The sequence below is a fragment of the Ovis aries genome, chromosome 1 (assembly GCF_016772045.2).
Source record: "Ovis aries strain OAR_USU_Benz2616 breed Rambouillet chromosome 1, ARS-UI_Ramb_v3.0, whole genome shotgun sequence".
NCBI lineage: Eukaryota > Metazoa > Chordata > Mammalia > Artiodactyla > Bovidae > Ovis > Ovis aries.
In genome coordinates, this window is record NC_056054.1 from 156,107,647 (window position 1) to 156,120,131 (window position 12,485).

Below are 12,485 nucleotides of genomic sequence, written 5' to 3' on the forward strand. Positions count from 1 at the left end.
ACTTTTTTAAAAAGGCTGAGGAAATTGTTCAAAGATACATAGCTCCTAACCAGCATCACTAAAACTCAAATCCCCATTTTAAAAATATTGCTAACAGCCTCACAAATAATGCTATCTACATGTTGCCATTTGTGAAAAATCTTTGAGATAAATTCATGTAACAGTCAATGTACATAGAGGGCTTTTAGTAAATATCACTTCCTGTCTGTTTGTATCTACTTTTAGTTTTCTCAAAGCAGTTTGCATATATCATTTCATTTGATCTTCAACGGACAGCAAAACTGGAAATTTGGGACACAGCAGTATCAACACATTTCTCATGGAACTGGTCCTAGGAATCCAGGGTTTCTCCTTTTACATGTCACCTTTTCTCCTCTCCAAACCTGTCAAAATCCTGTAGGAAGTGACTTTCATTTTTAACTTCTGTTGAGTCCTCCCTCCCTCCCTTTTAAGGCTTTAGACTGAAAGGCATATGCTTATTTTCATAAATGGATGAGCGCCTTGATATTACAGAAATTGATAACGCACACTTAAAGTGATTACACTGATCTTTGGAATCTTCACGGCAGGAAGGCCACTCTCGACAGGACTTTCCCTCCCTGGGCAGTGATGAGCCTTAATGGAATCTGGCCTGCAGAGTGTCTGGGCTGTGTGTGGGGCTGATGTCAGAGCAAGTGCAAGCAAGTTCTCTGAAACTCAACCTTTACAACATAGTACAAGTCACACATTCCTTCAAGGCACCACCCGCCGTTTCCAGTGGGAATCTACTGAAATAACTCTCTTGGAAGCAGTGTGGAGGGATGGGGGAAAGGTGTTAAGTGTGTTTTAAGAGGAGGTAGTGGATGAGTGAGTGGGTGAAGACAAAAGGGGGATATGGCAAGTAAAGATGGAAAAAAATAACTACTGCCACCAAAATATTCTGCTCAGGGATAAGGGAGTACATCATACAGCTGTAAGCACTCATCAGTATATTTTGCATATTTACATATACAAAGTATTTCCAAACAGCCTTGTGTTTGTTTTAAAATCCCACACAGAGATGTCTGGTAAAGCTGTCACCATGCAAAACTTATTTCCTTGGTGATATTTTCAAAACTGCTTTCAAATTTATGTATATACAACATAAGAAACCGAACAGGCATTGTCATTACCCACATTATAGAGAAAGTTCCATTTGTTCATTTACCCATCAGACAACATTCAGTGTGAAACATCCGTGTTCTAAAGCAGAGAAAGCACCTGGTTGGTTGAAGCCAATTTTTTATTATTACTTTTGTTTCAATACAAAATGAAACACAAAGATCACCCAGTGATCCTTGGTTAGTCCTGAAACCAAGAAAGTGCGGTTTTCCTCCTTACTGTTTACTCTCATTCTTGATTTAGGGGTTGTTTTTTGTAAGAAAAATGATAACACTGAACGGACTTCTCATATAGCCCCCTTTTTTTTCTTTTGAACCATAAATCTCCTGAAAACCACACATAGCCCATTTGAAAAAGATTAGGGAACTTCTAGCAGAGGAATGGGCTAGTTGAAAGTTGTATTTTCTTTTTAGCAAGATCCACAAGAAAAGGATAGAGTGTCATGCTTAAAGGGGAACAGATTTTGTATTCTTTGGCAAGATATTAAATCCTCTGTGGCTATATTTGGCTCCCTACAAATAGTCTCTTGTACAAGTGCAAAGCAAAGATCAATGCTGGTGTTCTTCATTCAGCCACAGCCAAACTTGGTATGGAAAGTAAAACAGTGGGGCTTAAGTGTTGTTTTGAAGAGATTCTAGTTCATTTATTGATCAACAGCATTCCAGAATCTAGGTTCCTACTTTACACATTAAATGTATCAAAACATATTTGCTTTCCATAACAGTTTTTCCACTGCTTAACTGATAACAGATGGAAAGATTCAATCTGGACAGGAATGTAAAAAGCTTTACCACGTCAATGTAGTCATATATGGATGGTTAGTCAAATGAGTATAAACAGGTCAAATAAGATGCTTGGAGACTTAGGACATCACAGGATGGGCATAGATTCCCAAAAAAGGAAGCAAAACAATTAAATGGTAGATGATTGTCCCCAGAGAAAACACACTTCAGCTAGGAAGAATCTGCACCAGATGTCCTGGTCTCCACCCCCCTGAGTGCCTCTCTGACATAAACACAATATAACCTTTTGGATTCCAAGGCACTATAAGAACCACATAAATATTTGAAATAACAAGAACTTCCTTTATATGCAATTATTTAAGTGAATGTAGATGAATCCTTACACAGATGACCACTATAAACATGGAACATGCCTTGCTATTTACAGTGATACATTAAACCCTCTTAGATGAAAAGGCTGATAACCATTAACTGAAATCCAATAGTAACTGTGGTAGGTTGAATAACACCCTCAAAATGTTCACTTCCTAACCCCTAGAACCTGTGAATATGTTACCTCACATCTAAGGACTTTTGTTAAAATGAAGAACTTGAGATGGAGAGATTATTCTAGATTATCCAGGCAGGGCCAATGCAATTACAAAGGTCCTTAAATTTGTAAAAGGGAAGCAAAAGAGAGGGTCAGAGTGATACCATATGACAAGGACTTGACTAGTGGTTCTTGGCATTGAAGATGGAAGAAAGAGGCCATGAGCTAAGGACTCTGGAAACATCAAAGAAATAGTCCTCCCCAGAAGAACACAGCTGACATCTTGCTTCTAGCCCACTGAGGCCAGTACTGGATATTGGACTTAGAGCCACCAGATAAATTTGCGTTGCTTTAGCCATTAAGATTGTGGTAACTTTTTACAGCAACCACAGAAAACTCTTTACACTGTCTAATCTGAATATGGCAAACAGTTAAGAAGGCTGTGTCATGTTACTTTCACCAGTGACGATGAATGTCTACTAATTGAAATACTGATCTCCAAGCTTTGCAGTTACACATCAGAAATGCATTTAACAAAAAAATAGAGGGCCCATGCAGGGAACCTCTGCTGCTGCTGCTAAGTCGCTTCAGTCGTGTCCGACTCTGTGCGACCCCATAGACGGCAGCCCACCAGGCTCCCCGTCCCTGGGATTCTCCAGGCAAGAACACTGGAGTGGGGTGCCATTTCCTTCTCCAAGGGAACCTCTAGCTTACTTTAAAAATATTAAGTCTTGGACTTCTCCTTTCCAAGCGTATTTCTTTAATGTCAATGAATTGTCAGGAAAGTTTTCCACAGGACTTACAGCAAGTTCCACATTAACAAATGCAAAAGCAAAACAACAAAGTACACCTCTGCTAAAGAGTTAATTGATAACTTCAGAAGCATTGTATTAAAAAGTTCCCAAGCCTGTTATTCTGTAATTGATATAGCCCATTTCACTTCCTGTTCTATTATAACCCTTGTTTTGTAACCATACAATTCTCACTACAACACATAAATCCCTTGACTGTAAAATTAACCCCATTAAAAAAAAATAAACCACCACCTAAAGGTGTTTTGATTTCTAAAGATATTTGTAAGTTGCTTAACTGAATAAGAAAAAAAAACAGAAGGCTTAATTGTCAAAAATGTGGACAAAACCAAATTGCTACATTAAAATATAAGCATCGAGTTCACATTAAGTTATTTATTGAACTGAAGATGACATTTGTTTTAACTACAAAGTCCTCCATTATTTTATATCATCAACACATAGTTATGAGACCTATTTGAAGAGTGAATAGAAATACAAAAATGTCTCTTCCTCCATCCTGATGAAAAACAACAAACATATATATATATATATATATGATTTTATAGTTAGCTTGTGAAGCTAAAATCTTATGAGTTACATATACTTTCCAAATTGAGAATGACAATAGAGCTAAGATTAATTTTTCTTTCTGGGCATGTAAAATGAAGATAGCATAAAATTGCTCATCAAACTAATAAATCTGGAATTTTTTTTTAAATTTAAGGGTTCTAAGATAACATTTCTATTATGTTTTCAGTTCACTGAATCAAGTGACAAATATAAAGCTCATTGTACTATGTATTTTTACAAAAGCTTTCACCTGATCTAAATTTATGTGATGAAAATGGTCTATGTTTTCTTTTTCAATATATGAACTTTAAAATGATGCAAAGAATTCACATGAAAACCCTTCCCTAAATTGTGTATCCAGAAACATGTATGGAATAGTGATTTTAAATCAGATACCATATCTAAGACTGTAAACACTCTAAAGAATTAAATCAAGTGTCTAAATAATCATTAATTTTTGCCCTAGTTATAGCAAAGAAAAAAATGTACAGCTCTATCAATATAAAAAGAAAATATATCACAGAAGAGTTCACATCTTATACATATACCAAACAACTAATTAAAGAATATTGTATTTTAAAAGAATTATTCTTAGGTCAAAATTTAGTAGTCCAGAAATTGTTAACAAGGAAGCTAACTGATGATGACCTATCATTTTCTAGAAGGTGTGACTGTTTATTTACACAAGAGAATTGGTACATTTTGCTTACCATTTCTTAAAATTTTAAAAGAAGATTGGGATAATTGAATTGGATCAAATCAATTTGCAGTTTCAAGAGAACACTAGTTTGATCAGTTATTTGAAACCATAAAAATATTTTTCAAACAAGCACATACAATGGACAATAAAAGAAATGACAGAATTAAGAAATTTTAATTATGACTATTTCTATACCTTGGAAAAGTATACAGAGGGAAATTCCCAGAGAGCACTAAAAAGAGAAAAACTTACTAAAAAATTCTGAAAGTCTGTTCTGTGCCCAATCTCTAAGATCAAGTCACCAATTAATTAACATTGAGGAACTATTAAGATGTGAGGTTCCTTTGTGGACCTCACCTTTTCCCCACTTTCTAGAGCCTTCCATTTGTGCACAGTTTATATATTCTTATTCAATATACATTATTTTTCTAATTATATTGAAGTATATTTGATTTACAGTGTTGTGTTAATTTTTTCAATACAGTGGTACAGCAAAGTGAGTCACTTCATATATACATATATACACACACATATATATATATGTATATATCCTTTTCATGTTCTTTTTTTCCATTATGATTTATTACAGGATATTGAATACAGTTCCCTGTGCTACACAGTAGGACCTTGTTGTTTATCAGTCCTAAATATACTAGTTTCCATCTACTAATCCCAAGCTCCTAATCCTTCCTTCCCTCACCTTACCTCCCCGTTGGCAACCGGAAGTCTGCTCTCTATGTCTTTGAGACTATTTCTTCAACATATACCATTAAACCAAATTTTTACCCTGATTCTTCTAATATGACTTGAATATTGTTTTAATCTTCAATAATAAAGGGTTCTTGGGCCATGTTTTTAGAGAATATATTTTAATTTCTCTCTCAAAATCCACCTTAAATCTTTTGAAAGATATGACTTTTATTCTGGAGGAGGAAAAAATAAAACAACTGAGTCTTTAGGGTCCAGTAAATTAAAATTGGCAGGTTGATTTCAGTCTTAGTATCATAGTTTTGGCTTTTCCACTGTCTTATCTGCTGTGAAGATGCTCAATCACAAGAATTCTAATGGCCATCGATACCTCCCTTGTAACCACAAGGGCTCAAGTGAACGCTTTCCATCTTCAACAACTGACACAGTGTCAACATCTGCTTCCAATGAAGTTGTTTCTTTTTTCTCAAGTCAAATAAATCTGCTGACTGAGACTGTAAAGGGTTTTTTTTTTTTTTCTCCTCTTTTCATGCGGAAAAATTTTTTTCCACCATATTTTGCAATTTTTCCTCCAAGTTGAAAAAACGGATAACTTCAAAGGAGATGTTTTTAATCTAGGTGCTAAGAAAGCCCAAAATATAATAAAAAAAATAAAAACTTTTGTAATTTCATGAAAATGTCACTTTCATTTTGGAGACAGTAATCACAGGGTTCTGGATGAATATAAGTCTGAAGTTAAGAAAACTCAAGAGTTGGACCTACACACCACTAAGAAGTTAATTTATTTTCTTTCATAAACAGCACATTAAAATGTCAGAAATAATTAAGAAATTTACATTTTATTGTCAATATCTAGTAGAAGACAAAGATTCTCTTGCAACAATTTCTTACATAAAAGCACAGCTGTATATCAATTTGCTATAGATATGGGTGTGTAAAGAAAAGGGACACTTGGGAGCTCAATTTGATGATTTACTTACTCAAGTGAACGATACTTGAGGAATCTGTCATTAACTGAATGTCTACTATGAGCCATATTATTGAGTGTATATATATGTGTGTGTGTGTGTGTGTGTGTGTGTGTAATATAATTTCCAACCTTCCTAGCCTGCCAGTTAGGTATTATTATCCTACTTTACTCATGAGATAAATAAATGAAGCCCCAAAACACACATCTAATTGTGGCTGAGCCAGAATTCAGAAAATGACGTAATGTCCAAGTCAATTTTTGCTCACTGATTCATTGCTTCTCTATTCATCCTCCAGTCAGAATTGTAACATAAATACTGTCCTTTTCTACTGCTTTGTGTCACTGACCCATTTTCTTAATTTGGCATATATTATGTAACCAAGGGCTACTCAGTAAGGAACAGAATGCAGTTTCTTAAAATATAGTATCTGATTGCTATTTGCATAATAAGGAGCTTCATGAGGGCACATTTTATGCCAGTGCCTGGAATTGTGGGGTTTTTTTAAGGTTGTTACAACATGAAAGAAATTAATTCCTCAGTTACTTGCAATCCACTTGTTCTCATGGCAAAATGTAGAGCAATCCCCGTTATTTTTTGCTTAAAATAGTAATGCACATAACTTTAAGAGGGGAGAAAAATTAAATGGGAAAGTTAAGAAGGGACTGTTAACCTTATAAAGATGAAACATTGATTTTTAAACATTTAGAGGTGCTTTTCAATTAAACAGTGAGGAACCAAATAACCTGTTAGGATCTAACTAGTCACTATTTTATTGTTCCTCAGATAATGATAGTTTAGTGGTCGAAGCATAGATTAGATGGAAAATCAATGAGATAATTTCCTAGGGTCTAGCTCACAGATCTTTAGAAAGCCTGAATAAAGACTAATTTGAAAAATAACCAAAAGAGGAGTGTTTCCAAATGAAACTGAAGAGGGAAATGGTAGCCCTCAATAACACAGTCCGGAAACCTCCAAGACTACTGTATCTTTTTGGTGGGAGAAAATCCATCCAACGAATGATAACATTTTAAGCTTAAACTCAGACTACCATACTAAATTACAACTCATCCCTTGTATGGCATCCCGGGGTTATGGTACTATAATGGTAACAAAGGCATGCCAATCACAGAGACACAGCCATTTTTCTTTGACTCAGATTTTGATCCACTTCTTGCATATGCAAGGATCCAGTCTTTGCAAAGTGCCAACACCACCTGGGCCTATTTTCAACGGGGAATCTTATTCACAAATCTCTCTTGTGTACAGCAGAATTTAGGTCCCTAACGTTTCTTGGGTCCTCAGAGCCGAGGAATATTTTACAAGATAGCTACCAGGGATGACACCAGGGTGCAGTGTCACCCTAAATTTAGGGTGACGTTATCTGTCAGCTCTCTCTCCTTCAACTCAATTCACTAGAGAGTAAAGAAAGAAGCAGAGAGTTGATATATTTCTTCTCAAAATTGGGAAAATCCAATTGAGTGATCTGAATAGACTGGAATACCACACAGTTCTAAGAGAAACTGCACAGTTACCAAGTTCCAAGGGAAGAAGAGAAAAACAAATCATCCCCACCCATGGGATGGCTGCTACACTGGCCTTTGAGAATTCAGGAGGATACAAAATAACACCAATTTTAAAGATGCGTTAAACCTTGTGCTACACAGATAAAGGCAGAGTACAAATACAAAATTGAACTGAAGTCGCTCAGTCGTGTCCGACTCTTTTGTGATCCCATGGGCTGTAGCCTACCAGGCTCCTCAGCCCATGGAATTTTCCAGACAAGAGTACTGGAATGGGTTGCCATTTCTGTCTCCAGGGGATCTTCCCAACCCAGGGATCGAACCCCAGGTCTCCTGTACTGCAGGCAGATGCTTTACCGTCTGAGCCACCAGGGAAGCCAACTGCAGATCAAAATGTCAATAATTTAATCAAGCCACTCCCTAGAAATCTAAGTTTATATCATTAGTAAATCATTAGTAAGTGGACGATTCCTTAAGTTTGGACCTCACATTAGGTAAATGTGTATACCGTGTTAAACGGAGTCTGGTTAAGAAGAAATATAGTGATGAAAATACAAGAGAGGGCATAAATTTATAACTAATAAGATGCACCCACCAGGAAAGAAGAGTATGGCACAATAGGGAAATATTTGAAAATGATCCGTGAGAATTTTGCCTAGCTATGCAGACTGTGTTGTTCTTATAGTTAAAATGTTCATAGATATAAGTTATCCTATTTAAGATGGAAAATGATATTTCACTAAACATTTAATTTCATATGGATGAGGACAGGGATGGGAAAAATTTGAGAAACATTGTTAACAAACTACAACATCTATGTCACACTACTTTTTTAACATGACCCAACTCTGGAAGCATCAGAAAGAATGGACTTTATATTGAAAGTTCTTAAAATGTCAATAACTGCTATTTGATAACCTTAATCTTTTCCTAATTGTATTTTAATGATTATCCCAACTTTTTCTTATTTAGATCCTGAAGGACATGTCAAGTTGAATCCTGAGTCCCCAGCAATAAATTTCAAACAATGAATTGCTAATTTATTAAATTAATTTCAGTAATTAGAGTATAAAAATTTATCCTGCCCCCAATTTTTTTCTTAAAAAGAATCAGATCAATTAAAACCAGAGTTAAACAAATAAGACTCACCAAAACCTGTTTAAAACAATATACATGCAATACATTATCCTTCAATTTATAATGATGGATAAAACTCTCAGAAACAGCCACTGAGTGAAAGGGTTTGTCATGTGTCTCGTACTTTCCCAAATAGAATCCTTTCAAACTACCTTCAGGAAAAACTCACTTAAAATATGACCAAAATTGTCAAAAATGAATAATTATAAACAAGAAAAATAAGTCACTGGCACTCAAAGATAGCATGGTTAAATGCTTTTTTTTTTTTTCCCCCAGTAGTTGGTTGTAAATTCTGGTTCCATTTTATCAAAGTTGGATGGACTACAAAGATAATTATATACTTCAGGCAAACTCTCCATCTGATTCAACGTTTATGAAAACTTTCTTAGTCAACCTCCAAGCAATCTTTGGGAGAAATCAAAGTAATGAATAGCTTTTCTTTAGTGTGATCATTACAAAACTTCCTTTTCCAGCTACACATGTAACTCAGAGCTAAGTAAGCTATCATGGAAGTAACTCTTCACTGAGACTTAATGTAAAACAGTACTATACTGGCTTGGCTATGGTGCTGCTTTTGCAAAAAGGAGAAACTATCAAACATTTGAGGTAACTCAGAGCACAGAGCATATCACAGACATCTTAGAGACAAGCATTTTAAACACTTTAGCCAGGGCTTCTCTGAGAGCAAGTTCTTTAAACAGAACTTAACAATTTTTACAATATTAAAAAAAAATCCCTCAAAAATAGCCCAGCAATGCTAAATCAAACTTCCTGTATTTTTACAAAAATAGAAGAACATAGAAATACAAAATTGTGTTCCTGAAAGAATGAACATTTTCTTTGTGGTTCATCTTTTCCTGACAAGGTAACTTGTTCAAAAAGAAGGGAAAAAAAAAAAAAAAGTCAAACCAAAAATTAAACCATGTATTGATAAAAGCAAGACAAAAAGAAAAAGAGAGAGAGTTGCACAGTTGGCAAAGGCTCAGATGAGGGAAAGAAATAAACAAAAATGCTTTTCTTCAATGTCTAGGACTCATTCTGCTTTCCCAAGAAAAGGCTCCAAACCAAAGTCAGCTGGAGAGCACTTCCTCTTTTCCTTCCACATCTAGCATGTCCCACTGCAGAATGACAGTCCCTGGCAGCATCTTTTCCCAGTGGGACCATGGATTCATGCTCCAATTTAACTTGATAATACTGTGTGTTTCAGTACCACGGTGACTCCTTGCCCTTGTCTTGATGCTGTAGACCTAGAAAAGGTGTGAGAAATAGAAAAGTATCAATATGTGCAGCACTTGAGAATGGGCATTTTCTACAATGCACTAGAGATACAGAAACCAAAGTGACAACTGAGCTCACAAGTTTCAAAAAGCCAACCAAAACTCTAGACTGGAGCAGTGCTATTAGCACAGTACGCATTCTTTACGGTGGCTTTTATCTTACTGGAGTAGGTATGAATAATCAATAATATAAATGAAGCTTTCTTATTTCTAATCTCAAAAGGAACTGACATGGGAATAAAATGATACAATTGATCTCTAGGGCATATTTAGGCCGAGTTTCAGTTACCACTTTTCAGCAAACATCAGATGATACTTTTGGACTGAGGCAGTGAACTACATTTACTTATTTTTATTGCCTCCTCTTTCAGAAAATATTTGTGTGTGTGCATTCAGTCATGTCCAACTCTTTGTGATCCCCATTGACTGTCGTCCGCTAGGCTCCTCTGTTCATGGAATTCTTCAGGCAAGAATACCGGAGTGGGTAGCTATTTCCTTCTCCGGGGGATCTTCGCAAGCCAGGGATCGAACCCGGGTCTCTCACATTGTGAGCAGATTCTTTACCATTTGAGCCACCAGAGAAGCCCCACCAAAGCATCTGTAGCGATTTTATTTCTTGTCGCTCAACTTGTCAAATAATTGTGTAAAGCAATGGATGTCATTACGAAACAGTTACAATTAGTCAGTCATTATAGGAGTCATTAAGACACTACACTAAACAAATTACATAAAAGGGAAAAGAACGAAAAGGAGTCAAAGAAGCAGCTCATAGAACCACAAGGCACGATCTTTGGTTTTATAGCATTTGTATACTGGGAAAAAGCACCTCTTTCTGAATGCCAAATGATTAGTGCCATCTTAAGTTTTATCTCGTGTACTAGCATTATGTTTAGACAGAGAGGCCACAGTTTCCCTTTCCCATTTCAAAAGAAGAGGAGGAGGAAGAAAAAAATAAAAAGGATCTGGGGCATATCAACTCACTCTAAGTTTGCTTTATTCATTTTCAAATAATTTTGTGGTCAGAATAATTTGCAACCTGACAAAGTCTCCGCTGGGTGACTTTTATAATCTAAACCACCTTAACCGACAATCTGCTGACTGCATAAATATTTTTTTCATTATTAAAACGTCTCATCTTCTGTATGACTCAGTATTTTCCACACTTGAAGACCCCATCAATCTATAGAATGTCAGCACCGCAAGTCATGAATAGTGTTGGAATCATCAAGTAGTTTGAGTGTCTTTTTTTCTTCTTAAATAAAAGCAATCCTTAGTTTGCAAAGAGAGATGACTCCACCAAAATCATGTTAGCCTTTTTCTGTGGACAAGGATTATGTTACTTAACACAGTCCTAAATATTCTAATCAGAGTTAATGGTTGGAATAATTCTCGCTCTTCAACTGTGTTTCCAAGTCTGCATGACTCCAAAGCAAACCTTAAAAAAATCAATTCACCTATGGCCTACAACATATTAAATGGCTTATGTTGTCCTTTTGGCTTAATTTCTTCTCAGTGATGGGACATAAATACAACTTTTCCTTTGATTACCAGGTATCCATACCTGTAAATTTCAAAGTCAGTATAAAGAAAAGGAACAACCACAGACAAAAGACTCTACTACTAGTAAGTTGTAACAGGGATATGATTTTTCTTGTTAAACACTTGTTGAAGGAAGATTAAAATATTTAAGAATCTGTCAGTACACTTAGTTTTCCCAGTGGTGAAAGGAGACAAAATCATTAACCCATGATTCTTAATGTGGTCTTGTTGTTGTTCAGTCACTAAGACATGTCCCACTATTTTTAACCCCATGAACTGTAGCATGCCAGAATCCTCTGTCCTCCACAATCTCCTGGAGTTTGTTCAAATTCATGTCCATTGAGTCAGTGATGCTATCTAACCATATCATCCTCTGCCACTCCGCTTCTCCTTTGCCTTCAATCTTTCCCAACACCCAAGTCTATTCCAATGAGTCAGCTCTTCACATCAGATGGCCAAAGTATTGGAGTTTTAGCTTTAGCACCAATCCTTCCAATCAATTTTCAGAGTAGATTTCCCTTAGGATTGACTGGTTTGATCTCCTTGCAGTCCAAGGGACTCTCAAGAGTCATCTCCAACACCACAGTTCAAAAGTATCAATTCTTCAGTGCTCAGCCTTCTTTGTGGTCCAGCTTTCACATTCATACATGACTTCTGTAAAAATCATACTTTTGACTGTACAGATCTTTGTTGGCAAAGTGATGTATTTTCTTTTTAATATGCTGTCTAGGTTTTTTCATAGCTTTCCTTCCAAGGAGCAACGGTCTTTTGATTTCATGACTGCAGTCACTGTCCACAGTGATTTTGTGCTCCAGTTGCTTTAGTCATGTCCAACTCTTTGCAATGCTATGGGCTAT

At 36.0% G+C, this 12,485-nt stretch overlaps 1 protein-coding gene across 3 annotated transcripts in view; it reads right to left on the reverse strand.

The window, feature by feature from the left end:
• Positions 1-951: 951 nt before the first annotated feature.
• The window catches only part of VGLL3 (vestigial like family member 3), a 59,513-nt gene continuing 47,979 nt past the window's right edge, over positions 952-12,485 (reverse strand). For all 3 annotated transcript variants that reach the window (XM_027978989.3, XM_027978988.3, XM_027978987.3), the window contains exon 4: positions 952-10,059. In XM_027978989.3, the coding sequence (XP_027834790.1) occupies positions 10,016-10,059 (44 nt within the window). In that variant the 3' untranslated portion in view covers positions 952-10,015. The remainder of the gene's footprint in view (positions 10,060-12,485) is intronic.